This window comes from Fragaria vesca, unplaced genomic scaffold (assembly GCF_000184155.1).
Source record: "Fragaria vesca subsp. vesca unplaced genomic scaffold, FraVesHawaii_1.0 scf0513047, whole genome shotgun sequence".
Classification (NCBI taxonomy): Eukaryota; Viridiplantae; Streptophyta; class Magnoliopsida; order Rosales; family Rosaceae; genus Fragaria; species Fragaria vesca.
Window position 1 is genome coordinate 60,786 of NW_004443437.1, and position 26,554 is coordinate 87,339.

At 38.4% G+C, this 26,554-nt stretch overlaps 1 protein-coding gene across 1 annotated transcript; it reads left to right on the forward strand.

Annotated features, from left to right (window-relative positions):
* Positions 1-625: 625 nt before the first annotated feature.
* On the forward strand, positions 626-2,978 carry LOC101292179. Its single transcript, XM_004309726.1, has 7 exons — positions 626-734; positions 1,347-1,453; positions 1,637-1,778; positions 2,165-2,236; positions 2,329-2,539; positions 2,692-2,758; positions 2,872-2,978. Exons 3-7 carry the CDS (start codon positions 1,657-1,659, stop codon positions 2,976-2,978), a joined length of 579 nt encoding a protein of 192 aa, XP_004309774.1. The 5' UTR covers positions 626-734; positions 1,347-1,453; positions 1,637-1,656.
* Positions 2,979-26,554: the final 23,576 nt, after the last annotated feature.

Below are 26,554 nucleotides of genomic sequence, written 5' to 3' on the forward strand. Positions count from 1 at the left end.
AAAGAATTTTTTTTTTTTTTCCTAGAAAATTCAGAAGCCTTCATCATTGAGAAAATTCAGATCCAAATTCAATCTCATAACCCATCCTCCATTTTTGACGATTCTAGTCCCAAAACCATGCTTCAGTTTCATGATTCTAGCATCTATTTCAGATCTGATCATTCACGGCGACATATTTCAGATCAGATCTGATCATAATGGGAGGTGATGTTGGTGGTGCTCACGGAGGTGAAGCTCGTCGGTTTTAATGGCGGACTCGTTGGCGACGAAGTCCATGTCGCTCGGCCGCTCGTCGTCGTCGTCCTCCTCCTAGAGCTAGAGGGAGATACCGCGGACGTGGCCGGTCAAGAATCCGTCGATTTCGTTGGGGAGGCGCTTCGATGCAGAAGTCAGGACCGCTTGAACTGAGATGGGACGAGGGTGATGAAGAGGAACTCATTGTGGTTGGGTCTTGGGTGTGTTTCCAGAGATGGATAAATTTAATAACACCTTTTTAACAAGATAGTATATGGGTCTGACAAGATATGAGTAATCTGCTGAGGAGATATCCATAAGTCCAAACACATCTTCTTGTCAGACAGGAAATAATTAATCAAATCCAGCGTTTATCTCCGGCTAAACAAACGCCCCCTATGTTACTGAAACTTACTCTGTTCAGATATCAGTGGGAGCGCATATACATTCTCAGAACCCGGTTATTCATATTGGAAGCCATGTTAACTTCAATATAGAAGGTAGGTTTCTGACTCTTTGCATCATTTACTTCCAAAAAGAAAATGCAGATTCTACACATATATGATTATACTATGTATGTTTCATTTTCCAATTTATCTTATTTGGAGAAATTAGAAATTGTCTTTATGATACTGTGCCTTCTGATGGACCCTTTCGAGTATACCATTTTGGCTCTTGTTCTAATCAGAGTGCTAATTTTTTGTTATTTAGATAGCTCCATGTATATTGTTCAGTGCAGTACTGCCGGGTTTAGATTGTCTGATATCATACTTCCTTTAAGTTCAAATAATTAACTTTTTCCATGCTTCAAGTTGACGTCGTAAACCTATAGTGGGTTTTCATTTCTGGTTGTTGGGTGTGCATAACTCTCAGGCTCTCAGCCGGGTATGTACATGCATAACAATTGGATGTAAAGATCGATGTGTAGATATTGCCTTGTAGTAGCATGCTTCAAAAAATGTCAAGAAAAAGTTATTCTTTCACGTTCGACAAACATTTACTCGTGTTTCCAAACAAATATTCCATGTGAGCTCTCCATGAAATAAAGTTTGAATAGTTGATTTCTCACTCACTACCGTTACATTTATCATCTGTTTACCTTGGTTTGATAGGTTTAAACGATCAAATTTCTGGCCGGTGGCTCACTGCCAATGAAAGTGTCATATCTGTCTCCCCATTGTCTGGAGAAGCTGAAGATATGGGGAAGGTTCAACTCAAGGTACGAGTAAATAAAAAACCAACTGCGTCTCTAATTAGGATAGTGTCATATGTGTCCCTTCATTATACTCTGATCTAGGTTTGGACAAATTAGTTGAATGAATCTTGCTTGTATGATTAGTTGCGGTTCACAAGTTAATAATTTTTACCTTGCTCGCACTCATAACTTCTTACCTGTGGACAGTACACTTTGAAGCGTCAAGCATGAAGTTGTGGACAACAGTTACAGTGCTAACAGATGATATCGTTTCTGTTGATGCTCCAAGAGAGACACTGACAAATGTTCCCTTCCCCACTAAAGGATATAACTTCTCTGTGAAGATCAGGTGACATGTTGTATGGACATAGGATGTTGGCTAAAATAATTATCTAGTACTCGGTCATGGTTATAGGTCTGTGTCTGCAAAACTTATAAAGTTGGATGTACATAGAGAGGAAGAATTGCTAACAACCTAATAGTACCATCATAAATACATATATATAATAAAAATATTAGTAAAGTTTGTTACAGCTCTATTATCATACTGATTACTGAATATTCTCATACAAATAAATTATTTCTTTGGATTCTAGATGTAGTAGTTGTTCACGCTAGGAGTAAGACCACAATATTTTGAATCAACAATACCTTGATGCATTTTCACATGAACAACAATGGTTTGCTTCTATAGTTAGTTGCCTGTTAATCTTCTCACATTTTCTGTCCTTACAGCGACAAGTTTAAGGCATTTGGAAACACCGAGGGACTCCAGTATGTCTGTAGAGTGGACCCTCCTTTTGTTGGGTATATTTCTCATTTACTCTACTATGTCGCTTGGCTGTAATTATTGATTACTCCTTTTCATGCTTTAATATTCTTTTTCTCATGGACTGAAGGTATTCAAATCCATGGATTGATCTTGATACTGGTAACTCATACTGCCTATTCTTCCCTTACACACCGGAGCATTTGGTTCGTTTCAAGTCCAAAGAGATGAAACCAGATATAACTGTTTCCATCAATGCTTCACTGAGAGGAGCTGATCATGTGTCAGGATCCGCATCTGCTCTTTTTGTTGGAGGGTTTTCTGTTTTGGAGATGGGCAAGGTATAGCAGCATGCATTTTGAATATTCTGAGACGTTAAACTTAATGCACTTATGAGTTCCTGATACTCGGTCTCTGTTTGAAGTAGATCGTATTTTATGAAACTAAAATTATTGTGGTACGCTTTGATATAGTTGTTGTTTGAATGTTTCAGGATTCAGTCCAGTTGAATCTGACTCCAGACTCTAACAAGACTATTATCACAATTCTGGGGAACACAGGTAAGCTCTAAGAAGCCTGAACTTTCTGCCAGCCTCACATTTGTGGTGGCTCTCCCCTGGTACCATACTGGTGGCGCTGAATTCTGATCTCACTTGTTGTCTTTTTATCGTAGATATTGAAATTTATTGGCGTGACCGGGATTTATTACTCGTTACTCCCATCCATAAAGAAGGTTTTGGGATCGGCGGGCATGCAAAGTATGAGGTGAGTGGTGACTAAGGCAGCAGCTAGGGATGTCTGGGGGTCCTTTGTTAGGGTATTAGCCCTAACTAGAGAGAAAAACAAAGAAATGCAGAAATGAAAGAAATTAAAATGCTGATATTTTCATTGACAATGAGCTAAAGCCCCTAAAGGCAATACATATAGACCCATTGGCTAGTCACGTGCGCAACACATGACAAAATGAGTGAAATATCATAACAATCCATCCCCCTTTAGCAAACTTGACCTCAAGTTTCTATTATAAGAGACATTGCAAGTAAAGCAACTCAAATCTAGACCAAACAGCATGAACCAGAAGAGAACACTTCAAACCTGCAATTCTGAGATCAACATAATATCCTTGACACCCTTGCCAATCAGTCAACCTGCATATGAGAAATGACATTCTGGAAGCCTTGAGTTCAAACAACCACTTGCGAGCTAGCTTATCATCCCCAAAAGTGATCATCCGTACCTTTTCACTCAATATAGCAATTCTGTCCATAGTAGCATGTCTGAACATATCACCAGTTGTTCTAAATTTATTCAAGTTCTTCAGTCTCTCTACACAGAAAGCTAGCAGCTCATTCAATTCTACCGGGGTCTTAATCCAAGTTCTCTGAGGCTGCAAGTAGGTATCACATTCAAAGCAATGCCTCATGGAAACTTGCTTAAGAAAATCTTCGGTAATGCCAATTGCATCATACATGTTAGGTGGGAAACTGGCAGAGACTTTCCACCCTAATTTCATGCCATATCGTTGTAAAGCACTAGCAAAGAAAGTTGTGATTCCAAGATGTGAAGCAACACACTCAAATTCTGGTATAGCACATATCGCTTTGTTCACAGAAACACCCTTCAGCACAGCCTTCTTGCTCAAACCAAACTTCATTAATCCCAACCCATATAACATGAACCCAGAAGGCATCTCATCACTTAAAAACCCCTGGCCACAATCAATTTCACCAAATTCGGACACTTCTGTTGTTCTAGACCTATTCTTGTAGTCCAAAACATAATAAGCTGACATCTCGACCTTGGTCCTTTTGATATGTGAAGACCTTGGATCACCATCACAAGGACAATTCCCAACACCCTCAACAGAAAACGAGTTCTTACTTGAGGAGTCAGCCACTGAACTAATCTGACCAGAATTTCCTAAACCCCTGGAAGTCATCATCAAGCAAAAAGCAGTCTCTTCTATATCTACTCCACAGTGGGCATACATATCAATAAGAGAGCTAGCAACAGATCCGGTTATCCTAAATATATCATCATGAAGCAAATTTTCTTTTCCAACTTTGCAGTTAAAGGAACTAGGATTATGGAACTTAATCACACCAGACACGAAAGTCTCAAAGGCACCTCTAACATCTTCAAGATTTAAAATCAACGTAGTACCTGTGATTGTGTGTTAGAAGGACGTATCATCATCACATTGTTAAGCTTGAGCACTTCCTTGACTATAAAATCCAACTCATTTGCATTCCCTTCAGTTGCAAACTGAGCAAACATTGCACTCCATAACACCAAATTTCTACCCCACATTCCTTTCGAAATCATTGTATCATAGTCACCCAACATACTTGCCAATGAAGCTGCACACACTGTTTGCCCCTTTACAGAATGCTTAACACACAAACTGATTGCACAAAATTTTGAAGTCAATATGTTAACTGCATGATCAATTACCAAATTGGCAGTAGCATCTATCACAGCTTCAAGTTCCATGTCTTTTGATTTCCCATAGAACTCAATAATGAATTTTTCTTCATCATGTATAAGACACCGGTACTCCAACTGATGGTCAATTTGATATGCCCAGCTTTGTATTATACTTGCAGCTTTTCTCTTAAACCTTGTACTAGGAAATGCAAACAACCAAAATAGAATTGACATGCCTACTAGTTCCATCATTATCCCAAATGTGTCATCAGGAACTACATTCTCAGCATCCTCACTGAGAGCACTATAGATCACGACAGGGAGCTTTACCAAGTTACACAAGACATTCTCAAAAGCTCTTCCAACATCTTGAGAATTTAAATTTGCGGCAGTGGATACCTTAGACAATGAGTTGGTTTGAGTCATTTCACTCCTTCTGTCGAGTGGTTCCTTGTAAAAGAGTATTATCTCTTTTGATTTCCACTTCTCCAGTATTATCTCCAGCACCCTTTTAAAATTTGCTATTATTTTCTCATAGTTATCATCCCCGATATCAGTTGGTGTATCCCTCTCAAGAACAAATGCAGTCCTCAACCCAGATTGGACAAGCTTTAGTGCATCAGAACTCACCCACACATCATTAGATAAATCCTTGGTAAACAATGTAACAGATGAACCACCAGCAAGTAAGTTATCCCATTCACCCTTCACACTTCCACAACGCATGTTTAATAACTCTTTCAAGGGTATAAGACCTACACAAGACTTGCTACTGTAGAAATCCAGTTGAAAATAATTTTCCAGCTCATGAATATCCGAAAAAACTACAGTGCCTCCACTAAAATAACTTGACTGGAAAATCTTAAAATCCTGTTTAACATCATTTTCATTTTGATCTCTCCCTTTTGACACTCGAGGCTCAATTAATCCCACATTTTCATCAATTTTTTCACCAGCCTTAAGATGACGGATTGCCTTAACCTGTAAGCATCCATCACTCATTGTGCCACCAATTACCCTGTCACCAAATTTTTCACAAATGGCCCTTGCCTCATGTTTGATCATACCCTCATTCACATGGCTTTGACCAGTAATTACAATCCCATCAATTGGAACCTCTGCATGGCAAACAAACTTTAGTATATCATTTCTATGAATAAATTGATTGCTAATTCCCATCTCCGATATAGCATTGCCATCCACAAGTTTTTCAGTCTTCCTAACAGATGATCCATTAACATAATCAATAACCTTCAAATCAGCAAGCTTGGTCTTATTCCGGGGATCCTCCTTGTTCTCAGAAATCCCAACGAGTATCTGATACTTCTGCCCCCTTGAGTTCCAGCTGACCCTCAACAGAAAATTGCTTGACATCCTTCCCAGATTTCTCAAAACCATCATCCTCTTCTGCACACTTCACTCCAATTGCATATTCTAGAGGCCGGTAATATGCAAGTCCCCTACCTTTGTCTCGGATACTCGTAAGATCTGCAACAGTCCTCCTTACACTACACAACCCCTTTGACTGAGGCATTTCATCAAGCAGTTGGAGTGCATGGCGCTCTCCCCCCTTCTCACCCGAATTTGGTCCCTGATTATCATGCCTAACACTAACACCAACAGGAATTGACGCAACAAAAACAGAATCAACAGCACCACAACCATTATTCACGAAACTGAGAGTGCCAGTATCACTTACTGAACAAAAGGATGCATGAGTGTTGTTCGATACAACCGAAATGACATCGTCAAGGAGAGGGGGCGCAACTGAGCTCTGGACCCTCAAATTTGTCTTGAATGAGAGCTTGAGCATCAAAAGCTTATTACGTTGCAGAAACTTGCGCTTCTTCACTCCTCCAGTGGCCGGAATCGACATGCTGGAGGCTCGTTTGATACGAGACATTGAGAGATTGGCAACTGAAAGAGATTGAGCGTCACCCAGATGAGACGGCTTGGAAGTGGGTTGTGGCCGCAGTGGGGAGCATATTTTGGGCTCTGAGCTCTGAATTTTGGGAGTGTGAGTGGGCGGAGGAGCATCGTCTAGCAGCGAGGCGATGAACCTTCAGACGATTGTATCCCCTTCATACATTTAGATATGCAAGCATCCCACAATCTACTCACAGATTCTAGGAACTCACTCACCTTTGCATCTGAGAAATTGAACTCACAGTGTCTAGAATCAGTGATTGGGACCTCTGAACCACTTACCCGGTGAACTTGCAGTGGAGTTGAACAAGGCTGAAGATCAGGTTTAGCCTCCCTTAGGTATGCAAATGGAGGTGGTGTCTCATGAGTGGTTTGTGGTGGAACAAATTGGTTTGTGGGAATGAAATGAGGCTGGGTAGGTGGGTAGCTTGGTTGGTAAGGATGGTACGCATACGCGGAGTAATGATTAGGCAGTGGTGGTGGGTGATAGCCCGGCGGTGGTGGTTGATAGTCCGGCGGTGGCGGGTGATAAATCGGCGAGGAAAATGGCAAACCCCACTGTTGCGGAGACAGCGAGAACTGCACTGAGTGGTATGGGTACTGATTTGAGTACCATAGAGGCGGTTCAACGCCGTAAGGCAAAGACGCCGGTTGCCCAGCTCCCAGATTCATGGCTCTGGATACCAATTGTTAGGGTATTAGCCCTAACTAGAGAGAAAAACAAAGAAAATAGCAGAAAATGAAAGAAATTAAAATAGCTGATATTTTCATTGACAATGAGCTAAAGCCCCTAAAGGCAATACATATAGACCCATTGGCTAGTCACGTGCGCAACACATGACAAAATGAGTGAAATATCATAACATCCTTCATGTTGAGTTTTGGCAAGGAGGAGCTATTGGTTTACGAAGTAGAGTAGATTGAAGGTAAGCTTGGTGTTTTCAGCTTCTGTTTTGGGTTATAATGAGGTTTGAGTATTGGTTAGGTGATTTGGTGTTGTTGCTTGGTGTTATTCGGAGGTGGTTAGTGACTGTTTTGTTGTTTTGGTTGTTGTTGATCAAATGTCTTGGTGTGTAGTGGTTTAGTATGTGGAGAAACCGGCAAGGACGAGCTAGTGGGATTGTGGAATTGTGGAATTGAGAAGATTAGAGGTAAGGGTTGTATTTTGAACTGTTGTGTGGCTACTATGTGGGTTTTGAAGAAGCTAATTCTTGTTTGGTGAATTTCATGTCGATAACTTGGTGATTCGGAATTTACGAGGAGACTATGGCCAATTTTCTGGCAAGTCGTCGGAATCCGGTGAAGTTTTTCGACAAGTCACCGGGATCCGGGCAGAGTTCCGGTAAAGCAGCAGATCCGGCAGAGAGTCGAGAAGGTAGTTTTTGAGCATCCTTTCTAATTTAAGTCGTAGTGCCTAAAAAGAAAAGTTCGGGTTATTATTGGAAAACTTGCTAAGTTAGGAAAGTTTCTATTTTAGAAAACTTACCTTTTTTGGAAGCTTCCTATTTATGGAATCACTTTTTGGGTGCTATTAGTAAATTTTTGGAAATAAATTGGTGGATTGAAAGTCTATGTTATCAATTTGGATGTTGAATGCTTATTTTATTTATGGATGGTGTTTTTAAACCTAAATTATCAGGATGTTTCAATATAGCAATTGTGTAGTTTCAAACAAATCATGACTACCAATATGTGTGATTTCAGTTATAGAGGATGGATACAAACATAATAATATCTATTGTCTTTACGAAGTTAAGATACCAGAAATGTGAGGCCATAAAGAACAACAGACAACGTAAGTGGAGAGTTTAAATCAAAAGAAGGCATCATTTATATGTAGCTCAAGCTCATTCATATGATAGACAAATGTCGCCTGAAAATGTCGAAAGTCTAAAAGATATCACGTAGTGAAAGTTTAAAGCATATCAGACGACAAATACCTATTGTCTTAAAGAGACCAAATGAAAAAAAAAGAAAAATATACGTTCCATGAAGATCATTCACCCAATGCATGTGTCGTCGTACTACGTCTAGACTAGAAACAACATTAATAGTATGTCGTGTGGGTTCATCTAGTGATACATAAATATAGCATGGAAAAGTTTAAATTCTAATTCACCAAGTATATGTCGCTTGTAACATTTTCACATGATGTTTAAATGTCGTCTTTAAACAAATTAACCTACACCTATATGTTGTTGTAAGGCGTATTTCTCTCTCACTCGCATTTATAAGGCGACACAAAGAGCTGTGTCGTCTTACGGCAAAAAAAAGATACGTTGCCTTCTAGCATGTCATTGTTTAAACTATCAGGCGACATATATACCGTGTCGTCTTATCTCAATTCAAGCGACACAAAATGAAAAAAGTCTTATGTCGCCTGAGGTTCTTATCAGCGACACAACATTTGTGTCGTCGGAGAACCTCATCAACGACATGCTAGAAGGCGACATTTACGATTTTTATCAGGTTGTCTCACCTGATGCAGGAAATAGCATAGTGAATCCTCATTCACCTCAAAACTTCACATTACCTGCTAGAAACAAGTTTGAAAATATACATATTACTCATTGGTTGATCTGAGGATCATAAGAATCCAAATAATTGCATACATAATGCAATACTCAAAAAAAAAAAAAGTTTAGATCTCCAAATATGATGAGTTATGGTCTCTTAGCACATGTAAAATTGATTGAGTTCAGGTATCCAGACAAGAATGTGGTAGTCCTAATATAACCTTAATCAAATCTACAACTATATATAACTAATTAATTTATAAGCAAATTGAGTGGTTGCACTATCTATAAGAACAAACCAAAACAGAGAATCTAGATGAATATATACTGAGTTTAATTTAACGAATGAATATAGAGTACAATACTGAAAACAAATATTGAGGTTTTATGTTAAGAGTATGTTACCTATAACAGTTCATAGATTAAATTTGTCTGATGTAATTGATAGGCCATGCAATTGTACTTCCTATAGCCTCACTCAGTGTTCCAAACTCACTTTTACATTTGTTGGAACCATCTTCTTTTAAGTGCAATTTTTTTTTGATACCCAACACTTTCAAATCTTTGCGAGAATTCAGGTTATCCTTTATTTTCCCCTTCATGTTGAGTGAAGTGTCAATGATGCTTTCACATATATTGTATTCAATGTGCATCATATCTAAATTGTGTCGCAATAACAAACTCTGCAATATAGAATATATATATTAAATTGATGCAAATTAAAGAAACAAGGTTTCAACAAACTTTAATTTAATGAAATAGAAACTTGTAAAACGTACCTCCCACAATATGGTAACTCAAAGAAGATTGATTTCTTCTTCCATCTCTTCGAAGGCTTTAAAGGATCATCACTGTCATGATCACCATCATCATCTGAATTTTCACATGAATCGGCATCCATTTCATTGGCTGAACTTTTCTTACCTCCATTTCTTCTCCTCTTTCTGTTATTACTACTACCGACCTTTTTTTTCTTTTTTCTTGTGCAAGACCCAACCTTCTTACTCCATTCATTTTTAATATTTTTGACTACCTAAAATACCTCTGAACCGGTCAGCTTAGGCCTCGCTCTATGTTCCTCGGTTCCATCAAACCAAGTTTTATTGTGCCTATATGGATGATCATGTGCAAGAAACCTCCTATTACACATAAACACATGCTTTCTTCCATTTGACAGCCATTAAGAGGATGTTTGAACACCACATACTGGACAAGCTTTCCTTCCATGAGTGGAATACCCCGACAAATTCCCATAAGCAGGAAAATCATTTATCGTCCAAAGCAACAGAGCTTTCAAGTTGAAGGTAGACTTGGTGAATGCATCATATGCACTAACCCCATTGACCCATAGCTCTTTCAAATCTTCGATAAGTGGTTCCAAGTATACATCAATGTTATTCCCCGGTTGCTTAGGGCCAGAGATTAGTAATGTCAACAATAGATGTTCCTTAGCCATGCATAATGACCCAGATGTTATTTTTTTTTTTTTTTTTTTTTAAGTCGAATGTGTGACTGGTATGAAAAGAAAAGCTAGCTAGTAAAAGAAATAAGAACTTGGTGTTACTTCAGAAAAATTATGCAACAGACCTGTAACTTTGAAAAAATCATAACTAATTCCAGAAAACTTATTTTCAAAAGATTCCACCTCTAAATTGATCTTTAAGATGTCTACTATAACTTTCATGAAGACACCAAGTGCAAACAACTAACCAATTTGTACAGTTTTTCGAAAAAAGGTAACTAGTCCAAAATCTCAGAAACACTGATCTGCAGAATTTTCTGATACAAACCTTAAACTTTGAAAAATCATAACTTAATCTATAAAAATCGTTTTCAAGTGATTGAAATTCTGGAATGAACCTTAGGATGTCTACTACAATTCTTATGAAGAAACCAACTTCAAATTCCGAACAAAACTGTACAGTTTTCAGAAGAAAGGTAACTGATGCAGAATTTGAAAAACACTGTTTCAGATTTGCAGGTTCTATTCCTATTTTGAGTTTAACCTATGAACTCTAAATAAACAAGCTGGAAAATAAAAAACCAATTCAAAGAACTTGGAATTAAGTAAAGGGCATAGCCAATTCAATAAAGATGTTATAGACTACAATACAAATTTTATTATTCCAACTGAAATTAAAATATAAACTTCAAAGGCTAAACAACATGCTGCAGCTTTTTCTCTTATTCTAAACAGAAATTTAAAGGGACAAGCCACACACTTTCTTCACATCATACACAGAGCTCTTCAACAAAGAAACCTAAACTTCATTTTCAACACCTGCATAATATATTCTTAAGGGTGAGCAACGCTCAATAGGAAGCTAGTCTTTTTTAAACAACAGATGTCAACCATAATAATGCATGAATGCAATGATTCCTTCAATAATAACCCCCTCACCCAAACCATGATTCCTTTTTTGTTAGTCCTCTTATTTAATCTCGATCATCAAAATCGTACAACCATATTAGCCCACCTGATACACAAAAACATTCTCTCAAAAATCTCATTCTCAATTTCGTCAAACTCTTGCTTCCTTAGTTTTATATCATGAACATGATGAATAACTCAGACAATGAATAATACATCATCAATAACACTTGATCAGTAATTTCACAATCTAATTTCATAAACAAAATCATATAGCAAAACATGAGCCAAGAACACAACAAATTACAGAGAGCTTTATCACATATAGCAAACCAGCAACCAATACAAAATTAAATAGAGGTTCCCGAAATCCCCCTACCCCAATTCAAAAGCTATGTTTTTCAGATACCCTCCTTAGTCTCAAAATTCTTTCCCTCACTCGATTTCTTTTCTTAAACAACAGATATATGAAACTCAATGAATAATAAAAGAACCAAACATGGGTATTTATAGTGCTATGCAAACAGGTCAGAATTTAATTCAAGGATAGAATGGAATCAGATGCCAGCTCAATCAAAATCGCCACCTCTTGCTTCTTAGTAATCGACTCTCCAAGGCTTCTCCTATAAAATTGACACCTCTAACTTCTTAGATAACTCAATCTTGTTATTGGTATTAGGTCTGATCTTCTAGTCTAGGTGGGGTGGTGCTTGCAAGAAGAATGAGAATAGGGAAGAAAGACATGAAGATAGTGACGAATGCAAAACCTGCATCAAATAAACCTTTTTTATCGTTAGTAGTAGAAGGTAAATAATGGTATCGTATAGGGCCGGGGATTGAGGGTACCTTGCAAAACAAAACGTTATTAAAACACAACAAATATTAACAAGTAATAAAACCTTTAAACAATATACAAAAGTAACTACTGTTCCTAATGAACAGAAGTCGAAAACCTAATTAAAAATCTAACCTAAACTACCTAGAAAAATATGAAAATTTACAAAGATATGTCCCGTCTCCGTACACAGTACCTGCATTCATAAACTGTTATAGGGGTGAGCTTTCGTCCTCGCTGCTCACTAAACTTTACCCCAACTAGGTGTGAAAACAATTTTAAACATTTGCCATGGCTAGTAGTGAAAATAATGCATAACAGTTTAAAATAATCATTTCTCGTAAAAATGCAAGTAGGACCCAAAGTAGATTTACAAACCTGATGACCGATCTATCTTAAGCCAACTACAACCTTACCACGATTATTATCGTATACACCGGCAAGGTGTAGCGAGAGTGTCCTTTACGCCATACCGCCTAGGAGCGATACCACACCTCAAAGGATGTTAGACGTCCTCCAGTTCGTACAGCCCCTCTGGAGGTTTAGGGGATCGAAACCCAAGGAAGTCGCTATGCCCCGCTCACTCTCAAGTCATCAAACAGCAATTCACAAGAATTCGAAAATATATCTTTCATGCATAAATCACTTTACTTTAATATCATATGCATAAAATCACTAACTGAGGCAAGTCCAGAATCCCCTACCTGGGATATTGCCGCTTGATTTCCATTTGCTTTTCTAGGCCAACACCACACATTCCGGGTAACTGGAGCCCCTAGTTCGACAAGGACAGTACTTGAATATTAGCACTTTTTCAACTAATAACATCTATAAAATGGTAATCATGCCAATTCCGCTTTACTGAATATTTTCATGTAAGTAATTGATCACTACTAAGAAGACACATTATTCTTCTCATCGGGTGTAGCTCTCCCAATTACTATGGACACCCAAGATTATATTGTCTTTCTAAATCATTCCATATATCCAATGCGCTTCCAACATTTAAGAAACCCAAATCCAATAATACTATGCAAACTGCATAGGTACCCATAGATCATAGAATATCACAAGAGTTCATCGTTGATTAACATATAGCATTCCATGGTAGTTACAACATTTAAATAGAGCCAACACAGAACATCCTCTCCAAGGTATGCCCAGTTTCATTACTCACAAGACCTATACATTAAGATACCAAAACATTCCATGCCACTTGAACTACATGCACATAGCTTCTTGAGTTAACTATATCATAACAATCATGCCTTACTTCCATTCTCTAATGTCTGCATGGTAGAGGAATCAAACATTCAACAACCAAGTACAATTAATTAATATTCAATATTGCCTTGAATGCAAATGGATAAGAACCTAAACCAATTCCAAAATAATTTACCTAGTTCCCACCACGTATGGTATATACTAAAATGCTGATGATCATTACTTAATATCAAACAAATTGGCAACCATGTTCAGTTCGTACTTATCTTCTCACTAATTAACCAAAGAGCTACCCACATAACTCTAATTCGAATAGCACTTATTGTGGATCAATATTTCCAAAGTTCTTAAGAAGATCAAGGTTTACCTCAGCCATAACAGAGTCGAAAGCTCAGTTAGTTAAAGCAGTGTTTGCTTCCCAGAAAAAGCTTCACGGCTACACAATGACACTCCTCATCTATTCCAAATAGGCATTAGCATTTCAATTAAGATAAATATCCAACTTCATACTATCAAATTGAGTTCAGACTTCACCTTGTTCCCATGCAAATCAAACCAAACACTTGCGACCACAGATTTCTCAAATCCTGCCAAATTCCTGTTGATACCTGACTGAGCTCTACTTTATAGGTTCGAGATTTCTCTTGATCCAGCTTCGCTTCTTTGCTAGAATTCAAATTAACATCAAAATGGACCAAGAAACTTTGGAAGAGCTGGCTTGCGCAATCACCTCGACGACGGCCCAAAACATCCCAAACAACAATCAGTCAAAACCAAAAGAAGAAATCTTTCCAGTAATAATAGATTCCAACGATATAGCACTCCAGCCAGAGATTTTACCTTTCTCATTGACATCTCCGTTTGGTATCGAATTGGAACTCAATACAGAACCAGTTCACCTATATTTTGTTTTCTTCGTCATCCAATTAATCTGCATCTCCTTCGATCCTCTCCTTGATCAGAATTCCTAGAGAAACAAATTAGCAAATCCCAAACTCAACCATTCATTCAATAATTGGGAATCATTACCAAAGGTTGTGTGGGGCTTTACCTTACCGACCGCCAAACTTGTCGAACTGCCAACCCCTTTTCTCCTTCAACCTAACTTCACCTAGTGCCCTCACGGCGGAGATAGGTTCGGGGTTGCCGACATGTGTTGTTGGTCTTCAATAGAAGTCTGGAGCTTTCTATTCTCCAACTTCTGGAGATTTCTAAGATATATATACTCTAAACCAACGATTGAGATCAACCGATGCTTATTATATGGTCGATATCGCATGCTGAGTTTTCTTTCACTTAAATCAAACTCCTTTATTTCCGAAATACGAAATAAATGGTTTATATGTCCGAAAATGTTCACGAGAATTACCACGGACACATCACGAAACGTACTTCATTACCGAATATCTAAATAGAAGTATCTCTTCATTAATATATATGAAAAACTTTATGACTTTCCTAGACACTTCATGAGATTACGGTTTTAAATGTCAAACTATCCAACTTTAGCTCTTTAAATATTTACGGGGTCTCACACGTAGACTCCTCCTGATGTCTACACAATCAACTCCCCCTAATAATTAAATCAATTATGGAGTTCAGATAAGCGACGTATACCAATACTTCGCACATGCTTCTCAAGAGTAGATTTGGGTAGAGACTTGGTGAACAAATCTGCTACATTATCCTCGGAACTCACTTGGTTCACCAGAATATTCAAAAGTTGTTGTTGTTGCTAATTGTAGAAGAACTTAGGCGAGATATGCTTAGTATTATCACCCTTGATGAATCCCAACTTCATTTGTTCAATGCATGCCGCATTTGTCTTCATAGATATAAGTTGGTGCATCAGTGGTAGATGTTAACCCACTAGACTCTCGAATATGAGCTACCATAGAGCGAAGCCAAACACATTCTTTGACTGCTTCATGTAGTGCAATAATCTCTGAATGATTCGAGGAAGTAGCAATAAGGGTTTGCTTGGTAGATCTCCAAGAAATCGCCGTAGTTCCCTGAGGAAGTATCCTAATGGCATAAGACCAAGGCACACATAAGGAATATCCTAGAAAGATATAGAATATCTTAGAACACTCCCCCTTGTGCCGCGCGTTGCTATGCCGATGGTGCAGTTATGTTACCTCGTCAAGTCACAAAAACCCTGTGAGAGAAAAACTGAACCCCTTAATCGTAGGAGAAAAAGAGTACAACACACCCTTCACATTTGATAGTGACATGTATGTATGTGCTAGACTCCCCCTGAAGTTCGCACCTCCCCCTAATCTTTACATCAATCATAGGGCTCTTCCTGATTCTTTCTAATCACGGAAGTTTCAATAACTTAGCATGTCAATGCTCTTTAACATGTCTTCAAATGTGGCATTGGCAATGATTATCCAGATCATGCCGTATTATCCTCAAACATGATCTTTTATACTTAGATCTTGAGGAGAAGGCATCTTGTGAACTCAAAACATAAGTTCGTGCAAGAAATTAGATTTCCGCGTAGCATGACCTTCAGTTACTAGAACAACAATAACTTTCTCTAGGAAATACGTATGAACTAACCGTAAACGGTTTTGGAAACTAGACTCATTTAGCTTTCCAACCATATATTACACACATTCTGGTTCGTCAGGATCTGTTCACAAAGTCCAGTCAAAGTTGACTGTGTTGCTAAAATCAGATTCTCGGACAGATTCGTCCTACTTTACAAAAATGGCCATAACTCACTCAATATGATAGGTATGATCAAATGGTTGATGTCCCTGGAAGGTAGACACATAGACATTTCCAATGGTACCAATTTCAACATTTTCTAGTGAGTGAGATTCCCTGTAGGTCCCGTGGAATTTGACCTACAAAACTTGGCAGATTCTGATTTCGCTTTTGATGTATATTTCTTATGTAGGGATAGAATAAGCCTCAACCTTTCATACCATTAATTATTGAAAAAATGAGTTATTGTCATTACATTGGCGTTGTGTGGGCGCATAGCTACACTTAGCTTTACAACTTTTCATAGCGAATGAGATGTCAAGTCTTTCGTATTGTGTTGAGTACATTGATGCGTCTTATTGTACTTAGATGGGAACTCCATCTCTTAACACATATTTATCATCTTGTTTTAGACAAAACAATGGATCTCTTTTTAGAGCAAAGACTTTGACTAATCATGAGAGTATATGTAGGCCTCACTAGTTATAGAGCGCCTAAGCCGATTGATGGAAAATCATCATCAATACAGTCATCAAGTGCCTTATCGAGACCATGTCTTCCCAAGATCTTTTTCATTATAACTTCGGATGTTGATACGTATTGGCATCTCTTGATCCATCAAGAGTCCATGTAAATCCGGAATGAACACGCAAAGGCATAATTCACCATATCCCTTCCAAATCAAGTAGAGTCCATGTGCGTTCCAATACCTTTAGCAAACGCTTGCTCTTGTGGTCTAGAGCCGCTTGATTCGAATGAATGAAGTCCGTTTAAAACCTTCATGTACATCTCTGATCCCATAGAGATGTTATTATGACCACATTTATAGGCTGCATGTTCAGTTATTCGGAAACTACCAAAGTGACAAAGTAGTATAGTGCAATGACATCCATTACAAGAGCATATCACATTGTAGTCGACCCCAGTGCGTGTTAGTGAGAGACCTTGCGCCATAAGGTGAGTCTAAACTATTGTTCTCACTACGCTGTCTAACAAAGACATAGTTAATAGGGTTTAGTTTGCGGTGTCGGCATCACCTGCCCAAGGATCTATCTCTTTGTTAATGTTGAATTGCATTTTTCCATTAGGCAAATCAACTAAGTTGATATCCATCAACGAAGGGTGGTTCGATAGTAGACTCATTATCCCACGTCCTCATGTACACTAGTGTCATACTTGTAGAGATCTCTATATGGATTGGATTTGACATTGAGGCGTCCCCCAACGATAATCATAATTCAGACTTCATGAGACGGATTTGAGTATCACTGATCAATGGATCAGGTTGTGTCAAGCTCGCTTTCTTCCTAGTGTGAGAAAGTATCGAACCTAAGGGCCTCCCTCCTTTTGGGGAGCCACACGGCATTGTGACACCAATTTTGCCATTATATGGCGTCACCATTTCACCATCTATGGTGATGGCACCAAGACCAACTTCTTTTGGTCGTTGGTCGCGCCATGTCCTCTTGATAGGACATCAATCCTTGCAGACATATTTGTAGCATGTGATCTCGTCATTTTAACACTTTAAGCATTTGGGATCAAGATGAGACTTAGTGGGGACAAATCACGACAATTCACGTCGTTCGACTTGAACACTTGTGTTCTTATCTCCCCCTAACGGTGGGAATATTGTCTCATCAAAGTGACAATCCGTAATTTAGCGGTGAATGAGATCGCCTGACAAGGTTTCTACATAAGCGGATTATAGGTGGAGGTTCATATCAAATCTAAACTTATTCATCTCAAATGACCCATTATTATGCGCAGTGGCAATATGATTTGGCACCTAGAAATAACATCTAGCCGCGCTCAAAGATTGGAGATCCGTTTCAATCTTGTTTGAGCTCAACGATTGCAATTTCGTGTCAATCCTGGTACACAGTCATGAGCTGTAGTACAACAATATTCAATGATGGTGGGTCGTAAATGAATAGTAAAGTTGCATGCAAATATTGCATAGCCTCAAGACGTAATAGAAAGATTTGGTGCGCATCAATAATGTTCGAGCGACAAGCTAAAGTTGTTTGGTCGTAGCCTCGGTAAGACCATACTGTGTTGTGAACATGGGGTACATGACACTTCAACTTATATCCTAATAAACTTCTTTAAAGAATGGGAAGTGAGCCCATAGAAGTATAAGCAGCATAAACAGTACACGTGACCAGTGTGATAACACTTCAACCAACACCATAAATGTTCGAGCGACAAATATTTAATGATGGTGGGTCGTAGATGAATAGTAAAGTTGCATGCTAATATTGCATAGCCTCAAGACACAATAGAAAGATTTGGTGCGCATCAATAATGTTCGAGCGACAAGCTAAAGTTGCTTGGTCGTAGCCTCGGTAAGACCATACTGCGTGTGAACATAGGGTACATGACACTTCAACTTATATCTCAATAAACTAGATGAATAGTAAAGCTGCATGCTAATATTTCATAGCCTCAAGACACAAAAGAAAGATTTGGTGCGCATCAATAATGTTCGAGCGACAAGCTAAAGTTGCTTGGTCGTAGCCTCGGTAAGACCATACTGCGTGTGAACATAGGGTACATGACACTTCAACTTATATCTCAATAAACTTCTTTAAAGAATGGGAAGTGAGCCCGTAGAAGTATAAACAGCATAAGCAGTAGATAATAGTGTAACAGTGTAACACGTGACCAGTGTATTAACACTTCAACCAACACCATAAAGCATAAAAAGGTATCCGCAAGTTGGTTGTATCTATCTACATTGTTTGATGTAAGAATGGAATGTTCACTTTTGTGTCATTTAGCGTATGAGGGTCTCACTCCTATTTTAGCTAAAGAATAGGCTTTCAAAACGGGTAATGAGTATTGCATGGGGCCAATGAGACATCGAGGGAAGGCCGGTGCACCTCAATTGGTTAAGCTATTGACCGGACGGCCTTCAAGAAGTTGGAGTCGTGTTTGGGTGACGTCAATGTCCCCCGGGTCACCACCATGCTTCATGGTGATGCTAGATCCCGAATATCTTCGTTTTGAGCGGAAGAATGGATGTCCATGAGAATTTCTCAAAATTTGGACCATTATATCTCTTCCAAGATGACCGATTTGGTCAAACCAAAGCCTATATGAGTCGGTGTCCTAAATATCATGTTTGGTGACAACATGGAATTCGATATTCGAATCGTAGTGACATACAGTCCACTAGATTGACTCATAAACTGCTCTAGGATGCATTTCAGTCTGCATTCATGAGAATGTATACACAAGAACTCTTGTTCATTCTCACAACGTGTTTTCAAATGAAAACTATTAGCGTGAATGTTTTTAAAGCTCAACATGGTTCGGTTGCCTCTCAATGCATAGAGGGCATCTGTGACGTTGATCATGGTGTCATGAGGCATCAAGATTCAAGCTGAACCGCGTTCCTGAATGACCGGTATGATTCAAGTATTGTAGTCACAAAAGATTTATAAAGACACAAAATCTAAAGATAGTTGCCGGTTCCTTAGAATGTTTATGGATAGTTCTATTATCTGCGAAACACTTAATGTCTCTATGAGACAGATCTACAAAATGGAGTAGATAGGAGAGTAAATAGTTCCACTTGAACCATTTAGAAGGATTGAAAGAAGCTATAAAAAGCTGCAATCCCGAGAGTGCATAAAAATTTCCGCGCAAAATGACATTTGCGCACTAAAACAGCCATAACTTCTTTAGACGAACCGCAAAAAGTTCTGAAAATTAGACTCGTAGAGCTTTCCAATGATATAAAGCTTACTGTCTGGTTCGTCCGGAGCTGTTCATAAAGCTCAAACGAAGTTGACTGTCTAGAAGGGACAAATTGTTGTTTTTCACAGAATTGGCATGTGCGAAGCTATGAAGCTTGCAGATGGTGTGTAGGCTTTTGCCTTAGCCAAAAGTGACGTGTGTATGATCAAAATCAAGTTCTTTCAGTCGTTCCAAGGTCGTAAACTTCATGACTAGTTAGCAAAAGCTCCATGACATGAACATAAACTAACTCAGAGGACCTAGAGGATTCGATCATGATGATGATTGTCCGGTTTTGATAAGTCTTCAACGTTTTTTACAAGACGGCAATTGGTTTAATAGCGTAGGGGGATCCAAAATCAAAAGCTTCCTGGATTTTTACCTACACGCACAAAATCTCAAGCATAGAATGGAGATGGAGAAGGGAGAAAGGATTTTATCCCCCCGAGTTATTCAAAAGTAAATAACTGTAATATTAAAGTTTACTTGCTAGTTTGCCAAATAAACTGTGTTTATAGGAGCTGCTTTGCAATTTTTCAAGCTTAATTCCACGTGCGTGTGGTGAAGTTGCTCACGTAATTCCGTTGTGATTCGTCACGCGATTATGTCATGAAAAACAAAATATATGGTTAGCCATATTCACCATATAGATATAAACCATAAAAACTTTCAAAATTTGAAAGAAAAAGCTGAAAAATTAAGCCGAAAGAATCAATGGCAGATGGCAGCAGGAATATTTGCTGCCGGAGGTTGTCGGACAACAGCGGACGGCGGCGACGGTCAGACAGAGGAGCCAAGAGACTCTTTTGGCTTTTAGGGTTTTGAAAAATAAATGGTGGGCTATTAGTTCTAGGGTTAGAACAAAGTACATGATAACGTGATAAAAAGTACGTGAATACGATAATAAAGGTCTACTCATTCATTGATAGATTGGCCTTTATATTGGCATTACATAAAGAATCTATGTAAATCAGGGATAGATATCTAAGAGATATTCTAGTCTAATAAGGAGAAGATTTAGTCAAGACACATCATCAAGGATAGGAATTTAATTCCTTCAACAAGTTTTTTTTTTTTTCAAATATGAGGAACTTAATTTTCTTTCTCTGCAAGTTCCCCATTTTAGAGAAAAATTTAGGAAATTTTTGGAACAAAGCAACCAAATTTTTCCGTAAAATAGAGAAAACTTAATATTCGGGGAAGCTGTTGGAGTTGCTCTCAAGATTTATCTCTACATCTTATGAAATATTCTCATTGGTTGATTGGAGAAGAAATAAACTCAGAGCGCAAGTAGACGTCTATATAAAGAGGCAATGTGAATCAATTTCAACAACACCAATCAGTTTCGACATTCATCCAAGTTTCAAGCTCAATAAGTTGTCAAGCATCATCCTTTCCATCCTTTCATTCCATTACCGTGAGCAGCCAACATCCTCCATTCTTTTGAAGCTTCTTGTGTTCTTCAAGACTTTATTGGTTTTGTTTACTTTCTGATATGAATCACATTTTTGTTTTTTTACTGTTTGGATCGTTCGTTAACTTTCTAAACTGAAACATTTTTTGATGTTTAATTTCCAAATACCATGAAGCATGTTTAAAGTTTAGGTTTCTTGATAATTTGAAAATTGTGATTTCAAAATGTATATGCTTGTTTGTCAAATTTTGTTCGAATAACCCATCTTTGCATGTTCAATCTTCTTAAGGTGCACACCTGACTTAATTAACATGTAATTGAATCCATTGTGATCTAGGTCTTAATAACCCAAACAAAGAACATTCCATGGGCAAATTCGACACATAGTTTTCATTATTTTATTGACATGCATACTTCATGCGAAAATTATGTTTTTACTAGCGAAGCTGCCACTATATTTTAGGGCCAATTACATAGAAGTCCATTTTGAGACATTTTTTTTCCATATAAGTCCACCCAATTCTAAATAAAGTTTATATTAGTTATTGAAGTTCAACATAATTACAAACTGTCATTCAACCAAAAAAATTAAATTATCTCTCTTATATTACAAGAATGCCACTATTATGAAAAGTCAACAACTACTCTCTTCTCTAAAAAAGTCTCCGGCCGACCTCCGACGAGGTCTCCAGCAAACTCTGACCGATCTTTGGTGAATTTTCCAACCGACCTCTGGTGAGGATTTTGATGACCATAAAAGATACTACTATCTATAACAAAAGATATCATCGTCATTAACAACAAATACCACTGCCAGCAACAAAAAATACTACCACAAACAACAATAACTACTACAATCAGTTATAAAAGATATTACCGCAAGCAACAAAATCTACTACCTCCACCAATTAAAACTACGACAACCACCAACAAAAACTACTACCGATATAAACAAAAGCTACTACCCCTATATACAAAAGCTATTGCCACAACACCGAGATAAACAAAAGCTACTACCAACATAAACAAAAGCTACTACCCCTATATACAAAAGCTACCGCCACAACAAAAGCTACTACCGACATAAACAAAAACTATTACCAATGTCAGGACCCACCCCGAATTTCACCCTGAAACCCGAATTAAATCCTACGGGGTCCACCTCCAAGGAAAATTTACCGAAAAAAATTTGGCATAACTTCCCTTGAAAGTTGACAACCCTTACCTGAAAAATTCAGAATACACTCCTATAACGAAACAACCACATCCTCAACTTCTAGAGCCACCCGCTCCCCACAAACACAACCACCACAATAAAATAATAAAACCATCCCCAATTCATCACATAAATATCCAACTAAAATAACAAACTGCATCCTTTGGATATTCTAAAATATAATCATAAGCCTTAGCACACAACCAAAATATGATACAAAATCCCCAAGGGTAATCAGAGCTACTAAACACTAGAGGAAACAAGAAAATACACTGGTAGGTTAAGCAGGTAACCTACTGGTGAAAAATGGTGGAGATGTAGATAACTATGCCTTGCCTCCTACTAGTACTAACCCGAACTTTGCAGACTGGGCATTTTTTAAAACGAAGGGCCCAAGAGAAAACATTTGCAAACGTTAGAGTGAGTGAACAAAAATAAATTAATAAAAAGAATAACTAAAATATTTATGCATTCCCAATTTAAATTCCATAAAAAATATATTGCATGCGACAGCTTAAAAGCTCTCAACTCATAAACTGGCAATTACATGTAGATCCAAAACTTAATAAAATAGAACCTGTCAGGCTAAACTATATATAAATATATATATATATATATTTACATTCGTAAGATTCCTTGTACGAATTCTATGAAAAAATAAGAAAGATAGAAATTCATCACGTCGCACCATAATGAAACTTTACCTCATTATGACGGAACAAGACTGGTGTATATACGTGTAGATCCCCTACATGAAAACCTATACAAAAATATAAGAAAGTAGTTTTCATATAGAGTTACGACGCTTGCATCTAACGCTCACGTCGCGTTATAATGGAATTTTACCTCATTATGACGGAACAAGGACGTATGGCTAGCTAGCATTTATTATACATACTATCCTCATAATATTCAAATACATATTCACCGAAAATCTCATTTTCGGTAAGTATTAAAAATGATGAAAATTGCCAAATATCCGAAAAAGCAATAAATCCCAGTAGAAGAATAACTGATCAACAAAATAATGCATCGCATGCTTTTAAATTAAAACCAAGTCCACTCACAAATTAGGCCTAAGCCTGATGTCGATCCAAGGCCTCTTCTGCTCGAGCCTCCTCACGTCCTGTTCCAAATTATAATTAAATTCCCAACCAAAAATCCAATATTTATACAAAATAGGCGAAATTAAACGTGAGCCGTAACCACGCTCATCATTGCCTAACTTCAATATTCCTAATTCGATACGGTCCACACTTCAACATCAAAACCAGCAGCCTTAAAATAATCCCCTACAGATTAAACAACTTTAATTCAACGGCCGGATTCTACCCTAATTAACCGCCAAAATACCAAACTTTGAAAAATCTCAGACCTATCCAAAACTCCTCAAAAAATTCCAAACTTCACATGATTAGTCTCCCTTTAATATAACACATTTAAAACCATGAAAATCTCAATAACAGCGGCGGTGCCGCTGTCTGCTCTGCCAACACCGACGACCTCTAATGCCTACCAAATTTTAGCAGCGTCTTCCTCTCAACCCACTCTACAACTTTCCTAACTAGCACAAACACCAATTCCAAGCCTAACTAGGTCAATCGGAAAAAAACATTTCAAGAAACCCTAGAACTTCTACTCACCGATTCTCCTCACCTGAAGCAAACTGGATTGAGTCCTTTTAGGGCAAGGCTACTGGGTTGAAGACCTTCAAAACCATATAAGGCTTGCCTGGATTGGTGGCCGGAGGAGGAAGTTCCGGCGACGGAACACCACGAACGACCAGAGCTCTCGGGCGCGATATCTCCTTCACGGTGGCGCTAGAGAGGTTGCCACCGGTCCATGAAGGAAGAGGAGATGATGGCCGACCGTTTGGGACCGGTCAAGAATCTGAACTGGCTCCTCTTCCTAGGTCAAATCTTTCTGCAAACTAATCGGCTGCTCTTGCAACACATGGGATGGATCGGCAATATACTTGCGAAGCATGGATACATCAAACACATTATGTATCCTGGATAGTTCTGGAGGCAAAACTAACCGATAAGCAAGTGAACCGACTCGCTCTATAATCTCATAAGGGCCAATATACCTCGGACTAAGCTTCCCACGTTTACCAAAACGTACTACCCCTTTCCAAGGAGATAGTTTCAAGAACACCCAATCACCCACTTGAAACTCTAAGTCTTTCCTGCGGACATTTGCATAACTCTTCTGCCTACTTTGAATGGCCTTAAGTCTATCTTTGACCACTTTAATCTTTTCATTTGTATCATGGATTAACTCCGGGCCACAGAGCTCTTTTTTTCCTACTTCATTCCAACACAAAGGTGTATGACACTGCTTCCCATAAAGTGCCTCAAAGGGAGCCATACCAATACTAGAATGGTAGCTGTTGTTGTATGCAATTTCCATCAAAGATAGATTCTTATCCCAACTCCCCCTGAACTGCATGGCACACGATCTCAACATATCCTCCAAAGTCTAGATAGTCCTCTCAGATTGCCCATCAGTTTGAGGATGAAAAGTAGTGCTGAAGTGTAATCAGGTACCTAAAGCTGCCTGAAGAGCTCCCTAGAATTTAGAAGCAAATCTAGGATCTCGATCCGACACTATTGATTTAGGTACACCATGTAGTCTCACAATCTCATTCACATAAAGTTCCGCCAATTTATCTAGCGTATACTTCTTTCCCACTGGCAAGAAATGTGCAGATTTGGTGAGTCTATCCACAATCACCCAAACACCGTCATGCCCATCACGGGTACGAGGTAAACTGAAAACAAAATCTATGGTGATGTGGCCGGTCCCACTTCCACACTGGAATGGTCAACGATTCAAACAATCTAGAAGGTTTCTGCCTTTCAGCTTTCACTTGTTGACAGATCAAACATCTACTCACAAAATCTGCAATTTCCCTCTTCATGTTTGGCCACCAATAAAAATCCTTCAAAGTCCGATACATTTTTGTACTACCAGGGTGTGCAGCATATGCAGAACTATGGGCTTCTTCCATTATCTCCTTCTTTAACTCTTCATTTCTCTTTGGAACACAAAGTCTATTTTTGAACAATAAAGTTCCATCTCTTCTAACTGAAAAATCAACGGTGGTTCCACTCAATGTTCTTTCTATCAACCGAACTATGGAAGGGTCATCATACTGTGTCTCTCGCACCTTATCAACCAAAACTGGTCTCACATGAAAACTAACTACCAAGGCACCAACTTCATCCACCGCTAAATCCATCCATGTAGCTCGCAACTCATAAAGAAGTGGAACACGAACCGTCCTCATGTGAGACAAAGATATGGAGGGATTTCGACTAAGAGCATCCGTTACTACATTAGCTTTTCTAGGATGATAAATAGTGCAATCATAATAATTGTTCAACTCCATCCACCTTCTCTGTCTCATATTTAACTCTCTTTAAGTAAACACATACCGAAGACTTTTGTGATCGGTAAAAATCTGACACTTGGCTCCATAAAGATAGTGCCTCCACAACTTGAGAGCAAATACTACCGTTGCAAGCTCTAGATCATAAGTGGGATAATTCATCTCATGTGGCTTCAATTGCCTAGAAGCGTAGGCAATAACTCGATCATGTTGCATCAATATTTCGCCTAGACCTCGTCTAGAAGCATCACAATAAACCACATACTTCCCACTATCATCCGGAAGTGCCAAAACAGGAGCGCTAGTCAAGCGATTGTTTAATTCTTGAAAACTTTGCTCACATTGATCTGACCATTCGAACTTAACTTCCTTCTTGGTCAATCTTGTAAGTGGAGCAGTAATCTTTGAAAAATCTTACACAAAACGTCGATAATAACCTGCTAACCCTAAGAAACTGCAAATCTCCGTCACAGTGGTGGGTCTTCTCTAATTGGACACTGCTTCCACCTTTTGGGGATCCACACTAACACCTTCTGCAAAAACTACATGTCCCAAGAACCCCACTTTATCCAGC

Bases quoted from the DNA above. Each gene is read 5' to 3' on its own strand.
- LOC101292179 (XM_004309726.1), top strand. From the start codon at position 1,657: ATGAAGTTGTGGACAACAGTTACAGTGCTAACAGATGATATCGTTTCT. The intron at 2,237-2,328 runs GTATATTTCTCA...CATGGACTGAAG, and splicing joins GTGGACCCTCCTTTTGTTGG to GTATTCAAATCCATGGATTG. The intron at 2,759-2,871 runs GTAAGCTCTAAG...TTTTTATCGTAG, and splicing joins CACAATTCTGGGGAACACAG to ATATTGAAATTTATTGGCGT.